The 18,244-nt window shown below is 41.9% G+C and overlaps 1 protein-coding gene across 1 annotated transcript in view; it reads right to left on the reverse strand.

Moving 5' to 3' along the window:
* The window catches only part of Col4a6 (collagen type IV alpha 6 chain), a 274,344-nt gene that overhangs the window by 10,391 nt on the left and 245,709 nt on the right, over positions 1–18,244 (reverse strand). The window contains exons 25-37 of the mRNA XM_090326871.1: positions 17,943–18,050; positions 16,298–16,519; positions 15,312–15,473; positions 13,583–13,753; positions 12,235–12,378; positions 8,899–9,024; positions 8,280–8,461; positions 5,845–5,908; positions 5,163–5,237; positions 4,594–4,701; positions 4,396–4,503; positions 3,074–3,145; positions 2,657–2,782 (exon numbers count right to left, since the gene is read on the reverse strand). Of these exons, the coding sequence (XP_090182997.1) occupies positions 2,657–2,782; positions 3,074–3,145; positions 4,396–4,503; positions 4,594–4,701; positions 5,163–5,237; positions 5,845–5,908; positions 8,280–8,461; positions 8,899–9,024; positions 12,235–12,378; positions 13,583–13,753; positions 15,312–15,473; positions 16,298–16,519; positions 17,943–18,050 (1,668 nt within the window). The remainder of the gene's footprint in view (positions 1–2,656; positions 2,783–3,073; positions 3,146–4,395; positions 4,504–4,593; positions 4,702–5,162; positions 5,238–5,844; positions 5,909–8,279; positions 8,462–8,898; positions 9,025–12,234; positions 12,379–13,582; positions 13,754–15,311; positions 15,474–16,297; positions 16,520–17,942; positions 18,051–18,244) is intronic.

Consider the following 18,244-nt stretch of genomic DNA (forward strand, 5'->3'; position numbering starts at 1 on the left):
GCACAATCAATTATAATGGGTTAATAAACTGTTAGAGTGACTTAAATTCTTGTTTGTTGTCTTGTTTTGGTGATAAGAAAATAAAAATATATTCATACTGAATTTTCAATTTATATCCATCTAAAAAGAAAATTCATGTAAACTTACAAGAACGATGATAGATTAGTTAAATTGGGTGTTTAAAAATAGCTCATTAAATAAATATTTATAGTCCTAAAGTATACTAGATCCATTACCTAGTATACTTTATCTGTGGGGCATACATTCCAAGATGCAGAGAATGTCTGAAACTAAAGAAAATGCTACATACTTTTTCCCATATGTACAGACCTATAATAAAGTTTGTAAATTAGCACAATAAAAATTAACAGTAATCAATAATAAAATAAAAACTAGTTCATTGAGTCAAAACAAAAGCTAGAGAGAAAAAATAAATTGTATGAAAAAGATTGTTGATCATTTTAGATCTGAGAAAGGAAAAGATAAAAACAAAATGAAAACCTTGTTGCAAAGTCACATACTCATAACATTGTTGTTTATTTCTCAGGGAGCCTTTGAGCTGTTTTCCCTTTTCACAGAGGCAAGTATGCTTTCCCTGGAAATGTAGCTTCAGCTGTGTATATATACACATGGAGTGCTTATATATTGATATCAGCTGAAATTATTTAAAACTAAGATGCCCCTTGTCCATAGCACACACACCAAAAGTTCCCATGTCTGTTTCTGAAGCATCCTCTAGGCTTTTTTTGTTTGTTTATAATGATATCAAGGTGTCTTCTCAATGCCTAAACAAAGGCACTAGTCATTTCAAGCATTATAAAAAGCTCATGTTTTTGGATTAAGAATAAAACACTCCAAATGAGTAGATATGCATGCAAAATGGCCTATTTTTCTAACTCTAAAAAAAACTATATATACAAACGCAGCCTCTAAATATTCAATGCAAATGTAGAAAAAATAATGAAATGGAGAATCATTCAGCTAAAGTTGTTGTAAGGATGGGGAAGCTGTGGTTTTCTCCTATGGTTTAATCCTTGTTTTGTACTGACTTCTACCATCAAATCACAGATGGATTCCTTTGAGGGAGGGGGGAATGACATATGGCATATTTACTTAAAAAACTGTTTCAAGTAGATATTGAGAGAATACAACTGAATATTTATAAAAAAAAACATGTAAAGAAGGATCCAAGAATGGCAAACATACTGTGTGCCATTTAAAAACAATAAAGATGGTATGACCTTTAGATATTCTTGCATGTTCTCTACAGATTCCGCATCCTTCACCATCTCTCTGAGGCACCTCTTTCTGAATTTTGTGTTGATCACTTCTTTCCTTTTCATCATTGTTTGCCCATGAATAATTGTATCACTAAACAACGTACTGGCTGGTTTTGCCTATTTTCCAATGCTTATCAATGGAGTTATTCCAAATGCATTCCTTTGTGAGGTGCTTTTCTGCACTAAACATTATGTTCCTGAAATGTATCCATGTTGACATGTGCTGTTTACTTCATTTGCTATTGTGATTTTTATGACCATAGCTAAAGGAAATGGATAATTTAATGACTAGACATTCACAGTCTAGATTTGCAGACAGAAAAGGAAATGTCCTGTGCTTTTATTCCATTATGTTTTTTCTACGTCTTGTGGAAGAAGCCGCTCACACTACAGGCTCAGATGCTGCTTTGAGCCCTTCCTTTGCAGAAGGTGCTGGCTCTCAGAAAAGAACAGATTGTGCAGACCAAAGGAAAGAATAAACACGGAAACAGCAGATGCTTCTAGTCAAAGTGCAGCAGGAATAAATGAATGTGTGAATATAGTTCCTGGGCAACATATGCGCATCAGACAAACATAAACATAAACCAAGTAATGAGACTCTAGACCAGAGCTAGGAGGAATAGAACATTTTGCAAATATGATTTCCCCACATTAACACAGGGCTATAATTTATTGAGCACCTATTGTATGTTAGACACTGAGCTAAGTGTTTATATATATATATATATATATATTATCTCATTCTTCACTGAGTTCTCAAACCTATGAGGTGGTTCTCTCATGTCATTTTACAGAAAATTAAAGCTGAGGGTTTACTGAAAAGCAAATGACATTATTGTTTAAAGTTCTTCCTATAGTTAGTGAAAGGTACAACTGGCATTTGAGCAGAATTACCTGACTCCAGAGTCCATATCCTCTTAGCTGTGCTGCATTGCTGAATTCACTTCCTGCATTATACTGAGTGGGAGAGATGGGATCTTCGAAATAGTTGAAAGCTAGAGATTCATGCTTAAGTTAGCCCAGGGGATATCCATACTGGGCACAGGAAATTTTGGCCAACTATATAAGCCCTATCCTTTAGAATCAGTTATTCTAGCTCTGATCAAGGTGCAAGAGAAGACTGGAGGTTAATAGGGAAGAGCTAGAGGGAATCTGGAAGGTGAAGGGGAACTCAGTGAACTGCATCTTAAATATCCATTCCTGGGAAGCTACAGGCATTGCCTATTCTCCCTTTTACAGCAATCCATCCATGGTTTCCTGAGACTCCTAGAGATGCAAAAACATGCGAAGTTCAACTCTTAGAGCCACTTGGCCTCTATGAACCCTAATCCAATGACTCATACAGTGTTTGTAAGGACTGATGTGGGTCTACTTACCTTGGCCACCTTTTTCTCCTCTTGGACCTGGTTGCCCTGGAGCTCCAATGATAATTCCCGATGTGCCTTTTTCTCCTTTTGGACCAGGCAGGCCAGCAGGCCCAGGGACACCAGTGATACTGGCTCCTAGGAGAAGATGCAGAGAAAAGGGACAGAGGTCCGTGGTGGTGGAATTTTCCTGCTTAACATACTTGTCTATGGCCTAGAAGTAGAGCTCATTCAGGTGGAGAGACAAATCTTATCCTCTTTTCTTCTCATATCAACGATCCCCAGTTGAAGGTTCATTTGTTCAAAAATATAGGGTATACCATAGTTGAGAACTCATGTGTGGTATACCCCAGTCAAGGACTCAAAATCAGCCCCTGACAGGTTTCTGGAAGAGCTGATGTCCTTTTTATCCTTGGGAATCTTTCTTACCTGAAGTTCCATGAGTACCCTTAGTTCCTGGAAGCCCATTCAGTCCATGTAAACCAGGAAGCCCAGATAATCCTGTGGAAAAGAGATTGGAAATGCAGATTGTTAATCATGAAGAGTCAACAAGATGTAAGTACTCACCCAGATAAGTATTCCAAGGTTTCTTTTGCAAGTCTTGGTATTTCTGAGGTACAATTTATGCTCTCATGGAGAATACGCCACCCCTAACCTACAATCTGTATCTGAAGTTCCCATGACTCTTAATCAGTTATCAAAATAGTTTGAACAGCAAGGCAGCATCTAATTTTATATTAAAGCATGGATCTGAAATATCCTCAGAAGCCCTCAAAAGCTCATGTATTGAAGGCTGGACCCTAATGTAGCAGTGTTTAGAGGTGGTGTTGATGAGGGCTCTCACCTCATTTGTAGGTAAATCCACTAGTAGCTCTATGGGCTAGTTGTAGTCAATGGAACATCAAGAGGTGGGATTTAGTTGAGGTGAATGGTTGCTACTAGAAGCTATATTTTGTCATCAGATGCTTCCTCCCACTCTCCCTAATTCCTGTCCTCAGTGTGGTAAGAATTTTTTTTTACTCTTAAAAAAATTTAAGAGCGACATTGCCAACTTTTAGAGTTGTCAATTTTGAGAAAATGTTTCTAGAGACTTGTTGAATAATTGTTTGGTCAGCATGCAGAGACTGCATGATGGGGTAAAAACCTCCTCCTGTTCCTTGGATAAGCTTGGTCCCCAGTGTGATATAGTTAAGGGATAGTGAGATCTTTGCGCAGTAGAGCCTAGTGAGGCTTCATTAAGATCACTGGAGAAATTGACCTCAGAAAGGATTGAGGTCATTCACATAGGACTGTGAATGAGTTCTTGGTGAGTGAATGGTTGTAGAAGAGCATGACTGGCCCCACCCCTCATAGTGACTTCCTGCCTTCCAATGAAATCTCTTGCATGCAATCTGCCATAATGCTATTCTCTATGAAGTTATAGAGCTAGGAAGCCCTCATTAAAGCCACTGCCATGTTATTTGGACTGTCAACCTCCAACACTACAAGATAAATAAACTTCTTTATAAGTACCCAGTCCATAGGGACTTCGTTATAATAAAGGAAATCTAGTGCTATCCCCATGGATTCAATGTTTTTCCCCATTCATTCTAGCAGACCTGCCTTCTCTTTTCCTTTAAAATTCATATGACTCCCTCTCCCTAGTCTGAAACACAGCTTAACCCTAGCTCCTGTCTTCTCAAATAAAGTAGCTGCTGTGTTTTCTTGATAGAAGGATAGTCTTTCCACTTTCTGCTCTCAAATATACATACCTTTAGGTCCTATTACACCAGATGGTCCCAGGGGCCCAGTTGATCCTATATAACCAGAAGAACCTGGAAATCCTGGATCTCCTCTCATCCCTTCAATCCCTGGAAGTCCTAAATGTGAAACCAAGGCAGTTCAGAAACAAGCATGGCTTGAAGCTAATACTGACTTTTTCAGAAGAAAGTTGTCATATGCTGTGGTACCTGGGGATCCAGGAAACCCAGAATCTCCAGAAATACCATCTTCTCCATCTTTGCCTTTGTTCCCTGGAAAGCCTTTATCACCAATCAGTCCATCTTTCCCGTTTACACCTATAAAATCAAGAAAAGGGCTGATGGGCAGGCCACTTTCCTGGCAGTGTGTTCATCCATAGGAAAGGTAAGCAGACATGTGAAACCATTTGGAATTGCTAAGGAAAATTGCTTCAATGAAGAAATTCTGAAAAGGACTATGGCACCTACCTTTGCATTTGATAAGCCATGGCCAACTGAGAAGTGAGTAGATATTCTGAATGCCTTCCAAAAGTGGGGGTGATGGGTTGCCATGCTTCAGAGGTACAGTGTAAACAAAATTCTACAAACTAAGGGAAGGAGGTGCTAGTATCCTCAGTTTTAAAGGGCTAGTAGGAATGTTTGCTTGGGAAAATATAGGTAGAACATTTTTCTGCATTGGGTTTAAGTCGCAGAACTTGGGGTTAGCATCCAAAATTACTTCGCATATTGTGTTGAGCAGTGGATGAAGTACATGAGACAAAACATATAGCAACCCTTACCTTTAAAACCTGGATCGCCTCGTTGTCCCTTCGGTCCTGGGCTACCAAATATTTCAGAAGTCTTGCCTTGATCTCCTGATGTCAAGGTATTGTACAAGTGGTCAGGAGAAGGTAGAAGTAATTTTGTTTTAACTACAGAGAACTTTGGAATGTATTTTTTTCTGATTCAATGCAGCCAGAGATGCTGTTTGATAAAATGATTCATTGGCTAAAAGATAACCAATCATCATGTAGGAATCTGGATGCTATCAGACAATTAGCATGAAATGCTGTTACATGCAGCAAGTAGAAACACATCACTAGGCTCAGTATGTGTGAGAAGATGGTAGAGGGGCTTTAAAACACCCCTAACACAGAAACTGATGTCAGCTGTGATGGCAAACTGCCCTGTTTAGTGGACTGGGTTCATAGGGAATTGGCTGAGTTGAGCTTTTTCTCTGCTGTTGAGACTGGAAGGCAGACATACCAAATTTCAAAGCCAAGATGAAGCTTTTCATTGGCTCCAGAAAACCTTGAAGATCTTGGTAGGTATCCCTAGTTTTTATATCATGTTAGAAGAACAAGGCTTGCAGAGGGGGGCTTAATCAATGGAGAAATGTAAACCAATTATTTGTCTTCTATTCTGCTGGTAGAAATCGACCTTGTTTAAGAAATACACATTAAAAGAGAAAATGTTCCTTACCTTTTAAACCTGGAAGACCAGATGTTCCTGGGAATCCAGGAGCTCCAACGAGACCTTGTGAACCCTTCAAGGCAATACAGGTATCATTTCTGTGCAAAGTTCAGAGCTGCCCGCCATCTCCCTCCCCCTGCATTTCTGAACCATTGCCTTAGATGACCATCATCCTGAGTAAGAAGGGAGAAAAGGAAGGGTATCTTGCAAAGGGAAAGGTGCTGAGCCAGGGGTCCATGTGCACACTGAAGGCTCGTAGGGGAAGGATTGCACCTGAGACTAATCCTTATCTTGTTGTTCATAACTTCTCATTGACTATCAATCAAACCTGCCTAAAACCTTGAGATACAAGAGTAGCTGCTCTTGCAAGTCTTAAAAAAATATAGAACATGACAATCTGGCCAAGAGCTCAGTGTGCTCCACAAATAGCACCTACCACTGTGATCAACACTCCAGAGCCATTATGTGTATGAAGTTTTGCTTTGCCATGCAGGGCAAGCCCTCTGTTGCAGCTTTGACAAGGACCATGGGGTCATTCTGTCACCAGGTAGCATATTTTAAGTGCACACATACTGGTCTTCACCTGAATTTGGATATTACTCTTTTCACAGGAAAATCTATACTGGCAGCTTGCCTAGAACATTATCTGCATCTGGAAAGTGAGCATGTCAGCTGCTTTTAGCAGCTTTTATCCTGGTATCTGGTCCTGGAATCCACTATGGTTCTGATTCATTTGGAAATGTACCACATACAGATATATATTACTTAGTACTTTGGGCAGGAAGCTAAGTGCTGCACTCAGCAGGACACCCCATCCATTCTGCCTGCTTCTATGCCTGGCTTCGTATGGATCACGGTCATAGCTACTTCTAATGTGAGACTATGCTCATGTTAGGGTCTCTCCCAGAATGCCTTTCCACTTCATTTCTACCCCTTCACACATGCTCAGAGTGAAGACTATTCATTCCAAAAACAAGTTCCTTTGCAACTGTCTGCTTCAGATGATGATGATGATCGTGTGTGTGTGTGTGTGTGTGTGTGTGTGTGTGTGTATGTGTGTGTATGTGTGTGACACTTTTGAAAGACAAGACATTTGCCTGTAGGGGATGCTGGTGTTCTGTGTCCAGGTCACTTAAACCTTTTCTTACTGTTACTTTTATTTGCAGTACTGGGGATTGAATCCAGGGCCTTGCACATGTTAACCAAGCCCTTTCGTTTTTGAGATAGCCTTTTGTTAACTTTGCCTATGCTCAACTCAAATTTATGATTCTTCTGCCTGTCTCCAAGTAGCTGGGATTACAGGCATAAACCATCCAGCCTGGTTTGATGCTGCTACTACTTATTCAGAGCTTGCCATGTTAATTACATTTGTGCTTAGTCCTCATTGCCTAAAAGGGGTTCAAATATTAGTCCTATTTTTAATGGATAAGAAAAATGGGGATTAGGGAAGTTAAGCAGTGTATACAAGCTCACAAAGCAAATAAGCAATAGAGATGAGCTTCAAACTCAACTGTTTCCTTGCTAAAACACTTTTAACTCACCTTTTCAGAGCTCCAGGAAACTAAATTTGAATCTTTGGTAATTGTCATCCTATGTGGTACTTTGAAGGCCTTTATATCAGCTGGGTATAGTGGGATGTTTCTACCTATAGTCTCAGCACACAGCAGATGGATACAGGAGGATCCTGAGGTCAAGGCCACGCTGGGCTATATAATCTAGTCCATCTTAGGTCATGTAGAGAGACTTTGTCTCAATACCCATTCCTCACAAAAGGTCTTCCTATCAAAACATTGAGGAGACTGTGCTGTTTGTGTGATGTCTCTAGCTCGATATGGAGTATTGGAAGTGAAGTGCAGAGAAAAGCAGATAGGGTAGCTCCTATTCTCAAGTTCCAGCAACCTCAGTAAGTAGTGAGACTCCACCACAGAGCCAAGTACATGGATCAAAGCAGTGAAACTAGAATGATCTTCTGAGATGGTACCTTAACTAGCCTGAAGGACAGGCAGGTGTTTACAACTGTAGAGTGGACAAGAGATGCTTCATGTAGGGAGACAATGTAAGTAAGAACACAGAGACAAAGATGCTCAGCAAAGGTGGGAAGACCTGTCATCAAGAGGAGGGATTTGTCTGAGGGTATCTTGGGAGATGGGGCTGTAGTAGTCTGGCATCAGAAAGGTGAGCAATAATGGGGCATGTCTCTTGGCTATGGAGGACTTTCTGAGAAATGGGTTACTAGGCATACTTACTCTTTTTTCAGTACTGGGGCTTGAACTCAGGGCCTGGCACTCTCCTTGAGCTTCTCAAGGCTAATGCTCTACTGGTTGAGCCACAGGACCACATCCAGTTTTTTCTGGTGTATGTGGTACTGAGGAATTGAACCCAGGGCTTCATGCATTCTAGGCAAGCACTCTACAACTAGGCTGCAATCCTGGCCCCATACTTACACTTTTTCCTGGCATTCCTGGGAAACCTGTGATTCCTGGGGACCCTTTCAGGCCAGGTAAGCCCTGTAGTCCCAGGGAGCCAGGGGGGCCTGGCCTTCCACTAAGCCCTTTGATGGTACTGGGGAGACCAGGAGGTCCAGGTAGGCCTGCTGACCCTGGATGGCCAGCCTCTCCTTTGTCACCTGAGGAAGAAGAAAAAGGGCTTGAAAGATGACTGTCAGAAAACCTGCTGGTGCCCTGAGTCACAGGCCAAGTGCCAGTATGGTATGGGGACCAGTCAGTTGGGGGTGGGGAGATGTAATGCAGGGTCATAGCTTTAGCCTTATGGGGCATGGTTAGGGTCACCCCAGCTCTAGCACCAAAATAGCATAAGCATCTCAGTGTCTTTACCCCACTATGTTCCAGGTTCTACCAGGAGTGTCACTGACTGAGGTTCTAAGTTTCAATTCCACAGTGACAATGACAAAAGTCTCAAATCTTAGATAACTTTCAAGTTGTCTCTTTGGACTGCTTTCTGCCACCCACATTGCTGTTCTGGGAGGTAAAGATTGCTTAGGAAAGAAGCCAAGTTGTAAACCCTTTTGTGAGCATTTCTCCTGATGATCCCCTGCTTCATTACCTCTGGGTCCAGGAAATCCAACTGATCCAGCCAAGCCCTGAGAGCCTTTGTCTCCTTTGAACCAAAGGTTGAGCATTGGAGGTCTTGGAATGGGTACTCCAACTGGCCCTGGATCACCTCTGTCTCCTGCAGAGAAGCAAATCAGGCAAATATCATGAGAGACAGAGACCTTAGAGTGAGGCAAGGGATGATTTTTCATATTGTTTCTTTCCTACATAATCCTCCCTAAGCTTTCTTTCTAGGCACTTCTGTCCTTTTCCTCATCCCATTTCCAACTTTGCATTGTATGTCTTCTTCCTTTACAAACCCACAGTCCACCAGCAACTTTAGATCCTACTCAAAACCTTCCTCCTAGATTATGTGGGAGTGTATAGATCTCTGTTTTTATTTTTATTTTTTTTTTGCCAGTTCTGGGGCTTGAACTCTGGGCCTGGGAGATGTCCCTGAGCTTCTTTGTGCTCAAAGCTGGTGTTCTACCACTTGAGCCACAGAGCTACTTCTGCCTTTTTCTGAATGGTTTGTTAGAGAGTCTCACACACTTTTCTGCCTGGGCTTTCTTTGAACTGTACTTTTCAGATCTCAGCCTCCTGAGTAGCTAAGATCAAAGGTGTGAACTACAGGTGCCTGGCTAGACCTCGCTTTTGATTTAGAATTTTGTTCTCCAATGTCCCATATGTTAAAGGTATGGTTTGTAGCACATGACACTGTTGAAAGGTTTTGGACCTTTGCAAGGAAGAACCTAGTGGGAGGAAGTCAGGTCACTAGAAGCATGTATTTGAAAGGGATTGTGGGATTCTATTTTCTTCTTTATTTTTGCTTCCTTACAGTTATGGGTTGAATAGCTTCCTCTACCACATGCTTCTGCTATAATGTACTGCTTTACCATAGGCTCAAAAGTAATGAGGTCAGGTGACCATAAGTTGAAAATTTTAAATGGTGAACTGGGTATTTACTAAAGGTTTATTTTGGTTCACTGGAAAGCTAGCATAGCAAACTGGTAACTGAGAGTAGAGTTGTTCCTGTGACTTCACCTGAGATGTTGTAGAAAAGCCTTTGGAATTGCTTTATGGAAGAAATCTGGAAAAGTTTGGAGGGTATGTTAGAGAAAATCTAAACTATATAGCTTAATAGACAATTCTTGTGGGGGATTAGAAAAGCATCATAATGCTGAAATAAATGTAGATAGTAAAGACTATGATGATAAGATTTTATTCAGAGTCAGACCAGAGGCTTTCCTTGTTGCATTGTGGTACAAATGGATGCATTCTGCCTATGCCTTAGGGTCCACAGGAAGTTGAGCTTAAAGGTGACAGACTAGTTTTTCTGGCAGAGGAAATGTCAAACCAGCAAAGCATTAAGTCAGTAGCATGGGTACTCCTGGCTATTTTAGCCAATAATAACAATCAGGAGCAAAGAGGACCAGAGTGAAAACATTTTGGAAAACTTTCAATTTGGCCAAAAATGTAGTATATTTAAATGTGCTGCCAAGTAGGGTTCAGTGGCTAAAAAGTTAGTGCCGTTAGAAAGAAGCCAAGTAGTAGTTTGCTTTGGACTAAAGGAAACATGCCTTGAGGATATTTCAGGAATTGGAAAGATTGTACCCAACACCAAACATAGATGCAAAGGTGTAAATGTATAAACTAGTTTTAAAAACTGTAAACAGAGTCCCAATACATGTTGCACACGTCCCCCAAGTTTATCTTCCCATGTTCAGTCATCAATACATTCAAGAGGATGCTATAGCTATAGCTCAAAAGGCCTAGGCAGATTTTCAAATAGCAAGACAGATTTTCATGTTGATTTTGCATATGTGCAACATGCAAGGGTTATGGTTTCATAGAGGCTTCTATAGAGATTTCAGTGGGAAGCTTGAACAACACAGGATACTACGCAAATCTGTGAGAGTTGAGCTGCAGTTGTGATGTAGACTTTAGGAAGTTGGAGATGCCAAGGAAATGGAGAAAGCCAACCATGGGAAGCTACCAGCAGTGTACGATAGCCAGCAAGGTTATAGGGACAACATGCCTAACTCATTGTGTCTATGTTCTATCTTTATGTGCCCCAAAGTGTCAGGCCTGGAACATGAGAATTTATCATTTTCCCTGCTGGGTTTCAGCCTTGCTGTGGTCTATTTCTACCTTTCTATGCTCCTAGTCTTCTTTTTTGAAATATGAATGTTTACCCTATGCTACTGTAGCTTCCTAGCATGTAACTTCCTCATTTAATTTTTTACAGGGCCTCATAGGGAGTAACAATGTTTGACAAGAAATGTACTCACTATACCTTATGTAACAATAACCCCTCTGTATATCACCATGACAATAAAATTAAGTTGAAAGATGAGTTTGCCTTGAGTCTCACAGCAGAGTTTGGACTTGTGCTTTTGAGTAAGGCTGGAATAATTAAGGCTTCAGGGATTCTGGGAGATGGACTAAATACACTTTACATTGTTAGATGGATATAAGCATTTGGTGGACAGGAAAAGATACTATGATCTGGATGCGCAGGCCCCTAAAGAACCAGGTACTAACGGCCTTGTTTCCAGCCCATGATGCTTTGGGAGGTGATGGAGACTTTGATGTGTAGAGCCTAGTGGGAAGAAGTTTTCCCACTAGAGCCATGTCTTCAGTGGGGATTTTAGGACTCTAATATCTTCTCTCTCTTGTTTCCCAGTTGCCATAAGCTGAAGAGCTTTTCTGTGACACACTGTCTGCTATGATGTATTGCTTTGTTATAGAACTAAAGGCAATTGGGTCAAGTGACCATACACTAAAACTTCCAGAACCATAAGATAAAATAAGTCTTTCCCTCTTTCTAAGTAATTTATCTATGTGTTGCAGTAGCAGAGAGCTGACTAACAGAGTCCCTAACATTCAGTGTTAAATCCAAATTGATTAATCTTTTGGTCTAAAAGAACTTCATTTCAGAAGCCCAAAGTCTTATTTACTATACAGTTGGTGCAGGGCATGAATGGCAAAGCCAACAACTGAACTATACATTAAGAAGCAAAGTGAGCTGGGTGTCAGTGGCTCATGCCTATAATCCTAGCTATTCAGGAGGCTGAGGTCTGAGGATTATGGTTCAAAGCCAGCCTCAGCATGAAAGTCTTTAAAAGACTCTTATCTCCAATGAACCACCAGGAAACCAGAAGTGGCACTGTGGCTCAAGTGGTAAGAGTGCTAGTCTTGAGGTGAAGAGCTCAGTGACTGCACCCAGGCTCAGAGTTCAATCCCCAAGACTGACCTAAACACACACACACACACACACACACACACACACACACACACACACACACACACACACAGAAAAGTGATTGTTCGAGAATTTACTTCTCACCTTTCTCACCAGGGATACCAGCTTGTCCAGATGTTCCCAACTTTCCAGGTGACCCAGGGATTCCCTTTAGTCCACTTGCTCCAGGGATGCCAGGTAGTCCAGGCAATCCTGGAAAACCTGCTGGTCCAGGGGATCCCTTTTCACCTATTGAAAATAAGAACTTCTATTATTTTCTCTGTTTTACATACAGAGAAACAAAGGGAGGTTCAGACAAGTTTAATAACTTGCTCAAAGTCCCAGAGCTAAGAAAGGATTCTAAGTTGGGTTTTTCTAATTCCAAGTCTCTATTACTACTAAGCTCCTAGTCATTGCACATTTTATTACTCCCTGAGTATGGACACTAAGGAACACAAAGAAAAGAGGTAGGTTCATCCGTTCTGATTCACTGAGTTCACAGCATGTGTGGGGTGCAGAACAAATGCGGATCCTATCTTTGTTGCTAAGCAGCTGTATTAAAGTAAGGAAGTCAGGTCTGGCCAGCACCATATTGACCACATGGTAGATGGCAGTATCTGGCATCTTGTCTTCATGATGGGTGAAGTTGAAGCCACCCCACCCCCCAATGTGAGGGGTGTACCTGAATCCTGGAGAGGGTGGGCACTTGGCTGATAGATTACTAAACCTGTCAGTCCAGTGCCTGGGACTGGGAATTTCCTGTGACTCTTCCTCTGCCCTGACCCTATGTAGGCCATGCCACATGTCTCTGTGTTCACATCCTGTGTCCTGTCTCCTGGCTGTTCTCTGGTAACCATGGCATCCCAATTCAGCTCTTCATTGCAGCTGAATTGGCTTGTTGGTATTGTTTTTGTACTTTCCTCTGTGGCCTGATTCTTAATTGTGTTAAGTGTATTTGCTGGCTGCTGGTCTTTGAGATAGGAGTCCACCATGCAGTTACTGGTGCTCTAATAAAGACCGCAAGATTCAACCTCTCAAAATGTGGCTTCTCTGTATTTTTGCCTTCAAACTGTATGCCCTGGATCAGCCACTTTCTTGTTTAGAACAGAAATGTCACCTGCCCAACCCCTGATACTATTGGGACAGTCATAGGGAAGTAAGAAGTAACAATCTAAGTGTCATGCAAATGAATTATCTCCACGTGGTTCTTACTGCCTGGGCTTTTCTGAACATGTTTTTCAGCCTAGTATTCTTCCTAGCAGAGTAGGCAACTTACCTTAAGTGAAGAGTCTTCCTCTAGTATTAATCTTGCCTATTGAGCCTCAGGAAGCCTTGCTTACCTTCCTCCCTGATCCCCAATCTTAGACTGAGGTGAATAACACAACCTGGGCAGCTGGGATGATTCTTTTTCGGTAGTTACTGTTCATTTTATAGCTTTGATCATTTCACTTACCCTTTTGGCCTGGGAGGCCTTGCAACCCTGTGACCCCTGGCAAGCCTGGGTTCCCCAAGACACCAGTTAACCCTGGAGATCCAGGAAAGCCTTTTATCCCAGGTACACCTTCTTTTGTAGTTGCTCCAGGTTGACCTGCCTCGCCTTTCAGACCTTTTTTCCCAGGATGTCCTGAATCAGCATAGGAGAGAGCATGGACACTGTTAATGAATGCTGTGCCCAGATTGAGGCTGCTGCCTTCCCATAGCTCCTGGTTAGTTAGCTTGTTGAGTTTTGTAAATGTCCTTTTAACAATGAAGCAAGCAAGCTGCTAACAGGAGATGTTCCTAGTTGGCTGGAACAGTAGCACCTCCCACCCAGAATAACCTGGCCAATAGTGATTACTTCCAGTACTGGCACAGTTTCAGACTGGGAGAATGACCCTATTGTGATGATAACTTCTCCCCCTATGAATATAGTTCCTTGCTTCTGCATCAGAATGGAGCTCTGGGATGCTGGGATGGCAAATGCACTCTAGTTTGGCTCTACTTTCTGAATTACATCACAATGGCTATTTCCCTAACCAATCCCTGAAGTAGAAGTTGAAGCATGGCTGTTGTTTATGCCTTGCAGGGAGCCTTGGCTACCCAGCTGCCCTTTTAATCCATAACGTAAGCAGTTAAGTCAGCCAGTTCTTTGGCATTAATGTTGAAAGACCCCCTAGTGCCAAGTACTGTAGAAACTCTCAAGGTCCGTTTGATCTCCTAGGTATTCTCAGTGTCTTTCACCAAGGCTTTAAGTTGGTCAATGGGATTAACCTCCAGAGCTGCTGCCCAAATGGAATGTTCAGGTACAAAGCAAGGAAATTAAAAAACCAAAGGATTAAATCAAGGATGACAGAGGTATTTGGGCCCCCAAAGGACCTTAGTGAATGGCTGACTTAGCTTTCTGCGGACTGAAAAGGACATCAAGTAGTTGTGGGCCCCATGATTTCCAATGGGAGACATTGATGGGGATTCTACAACAAGAGAAGGAAATTCAATGGGATCCAACTCCATAGCATGAGCTTAGGGATCCCTGCCCTTGTAGATCAGGCCATGTTGTAGTATATAGTCAGAAATTTCCTACTGGGGAGGTCTCTGTGTGCTTGTGTGCTGTGCTTTCTTCATGTAGGCATCCTATGAGAACACCCTAGAAACCCTGAAGTACAGTGGTGATTAAAAGGATATTAGTATTTCTGAGAATAACTCAAACTTCAGTCATTTGGCCAGGAGTAAGAGATGCCGAGGGTGTACTTGTAAGTAAAAGGAAGTCATGAATTCTCTGCTGGAATCAGTGAATCTCAGGCCCTAGTGCTAAGTGAAAGCTACCTCTTGGCCATGCTTACTTGACAGGTTGATGGTTAGGGTACTCATAGATGTCCTCAACCCAAAATAGACTCCTTGAAGCCTCTGTGCCTTGGTTTAACTAGGAAAGGCCAGTGGTAGGCAGAAGCACAAAAAGGGGACTTGAGACTCTGGAGTAGGAGCAAACAGTGATTTGCTGTCATAGTTTCAATGTTAAACTATAGCAATCTGCTCTAGCTGGCAGTACCAGGATGACTTAAGATTTGGAACCTGAGAAGTTAGGAATGTCAAGCCTCATTTTAGATTCTGATCACTTCACCATGGCTGCATCTGTTCCTCAGGAAGCCTGGGCCGAAGCCTCCCTAAAGTCTGTTAAGCAGATGTTCTTCCTCCAATGGACCTACCTGAAGTGCCTGGAAGGCCTGGTAAACCTGGGTGTCCAGATTTGCCCTTGATGCCATATGGATCACTAGCCCCTGGGGGGCCTGTCTGTCCCATATGTCCTGATGTTCCAGGGCTGCCCTGCTCACCTTTGGGGCCTAGTAAGCCAGGTCTCCCAGGAAAACCTTAAAAAGAGAAGTATGCTGATGATTACAGCCCAGTTAATTATCAAGACTGGGTCACTAAACCAACCTCCAATAGAAGAATCAGGTCCAAGATTCATCCAGGTGACATTATCTTCTTAGCTTTTCCACCTTTCCAGCCAGAACCTCCCCCTTCCCCTTTCTCCTATTTATTTATTTATTTATTTATTTATTTATTTATTTAGGGTTGTGGGCAGCTTGAACCTTGGGACTGGGTGGGGTCCCTGAACTCTTCAACTCAAGGCTACCACCCGACTTCTTGAGCCACAGTGCCACTTCCTGTTTTCTAGTGGTTAACTGGAGATAAGTGTCTCAGGTACTTTTGTGCCCTGGTTGGCTTTGAACCATGATCCTCAGATCTCAGCCTCCTGAGTAGCTAGGATTACAGGCTTGAGCCACCAGTACCTAATATACCTCTCTCTCTCTCTCTCTCTCTCTCTCTCTCTCTCTCTCTCTCTCTCTCTCTCTCTCCTTCTCTCTCTCTCCTTCTCTCTCTCTCTCTTTCTCCCCCCCAAGAATATATTAATTATATATTTCTATACATGCATATAACATACTTTGATCAAATTATTCCCTTTTACAAACCAGAGGCTTAGTTGCTTTTGGAATTACTAAGATAGGGAACTGGACTCAAGTCATTTAAGGAAATTTTCTTTCAAAGTAGATAGAGCAAAATGATACTTTATTTTAATCCCTTGATAAATCTATTATCCCAGATTCATGAAAATATTCATGCGAGTATAGAGGTTATTATAAGGCTTTCTGTAGATTGATGCAAGATGTAAGTGGGACACAAAAAGAGTCACCATTGGGTCCTGGAAGGCCAGAGTCTCCAGGAAATCCTTTCTCTCCTGGCAATCCCTGTAGTCCTGGCTCCCCTGGAGTACCATTTTTGGCATCTAGGTTGTCACCAGGAGCTCCCTTGGAACCTGATAAGCCTGGGCTGCCAGAGGTCCCAGGCAAGCCATCTTTTCCAGAAAGCCCAGGAAAGCCAGGCAAGCCCTTTTCCCCACGAGGTCCAGGAAATCCTAAATGTAAAGAGGGAAATATAAGAAAGGCTATGAGTCTTTAGAAGCAATATGTATAGATGCAGATATCTATAGTATTTTCTCCATTTATATATATATATATATGTATATGTATATATAAGCTAAGTTGTTAATAAAGATCAAGGGTATCAGTTTCTGGGAGAAGTAGTGCAGGGGCAGAGTGTACCACATAACCTGAAGAAGGTTCTAGGTTCTAATTCTGGGAGGTCATCTATGGAAAGAGCCTGGTAAAGTGCTCTTAGGGCTTTAGGGAGAGTAGCAAGTACAAGTTCCACAGAGGCCTCCTGGCTAAAGGTCAAAATCTCCTAGAGTTTTCTAAGCCTGATGTCATGAGTCTTGTTGTATGGCAAAAGGGTAATGGAGAGAACTGAGCCACCAAACACCTGGAGCAGATGGCCTAAGATGAGCTCCAAGCCCTAGAACAGTGATGATTCTGTATCACCAGAGGATAATACACAGATTTCTGGACCCATGCTGGAATGTCTGTTCAGCTGGTCTTTGAACATGTTGAAAATTTGTATTACTAACAAGTTGCTAGGTTATGCAGATATTGGCCAGTGAACACAGTTTGAACATCACAAGAAAAGTATACTCCCAAGAAGTTCAGGGTAGGGCAACAGGGTGTGAGTTAGGAGCCAGATATAGACACCTTCCTTCTAATCTGATCCTCTTGGACCTCTACTCTGATCTAGAAACTGCCATAGTACTGTGCAAACAGATATGCAGGGCATCCTGGCTCTGTCAGTAGTGACATTTGTTGTTTTTAATTTGCTATTTTTCTTCTCTTTTGTACCTATTTCTTATTTTTTTTAAAAATTTCTGTACCTTTTGTCTAGAGGGCAAGGGGGAACACAGAAACAGTGGAATAAAAGGTGAACAAATGTAGCAGTGATACTCATGAGACACTATGTTGAAAATGAACTTTACAACTGTGGAGGAGGGGAGTCTGGAGGGAAAAACAGGGAGGAAATGAAGGAGAGGCATCTGTTCAAAACATGATGTACTAATTGCTTGACTTATGCAACTGTAATATTTATGTATACCTTTAAAATAACAATAAAATATTTTTAAACGACTATTAAAGGGAATGGGGTCAGGTTGGGAGGATGCAGGAGAATGTTGAAAGAGGTGACATTAATCAAGATGCATTCACTAGTGGCTTGGTGATGTTGGGCCAGCTACTTTTTTATGTGGGCCTCAGTTTGCTTATTGGTAAGTGAGGGGGTTGCCCAAGTTGATCTCAAATGGCCCTCATGGCTCTGCTATGCTGTCAGTCTATGATTCTCTATTCTGTATTTCCTGCTGTGAAATAAAATACTCCTAATGACACTAGGAAGTAAACCTAATGATCTAAACACAGTCACACAAAGGAGAAGCATGTAAGTTGAGGTTCCTTCCTTACCTGGCAGTTCTGGGAATTGAATTACTCCTGGATTTCCAGGATCTCCTTTATTTCCTTGAGATCCAGGCTTGCCTGGTGTCCCAGGGAGGCCTTGAACCCCTTTAGGGCCTAAAAACCCAAAGCAAATAGTGTGGGGAAAGGAAAATCAGAATGGCTACATTTTTGATGTTCAGTAAATCATCTTACTTTCTTTTTTTGCCAGTCCTGAGTCTTGAACTCAGGGCCTGAACGCTGTCCTTGGCCTTTCTCAAGGCTAGCACTCTGTTACCTGAGATACAGCATTATTTCAGCTTTTTTCTATA

The sequence above is a fragment of the Megascapheus bottae genome, chromosome X (assembly GCF_031878675.1).
Source record: "Megascapheus bottae isolate mThoBot1 chromosome X, mThoBot2.hap1, whole genome shotgun sequence".
NCBI lineage: Eukaryota > Metazoa > Chordata > Mammalia > Rodentia > Geomyidae > Megascapheus > Megascapheus bottae.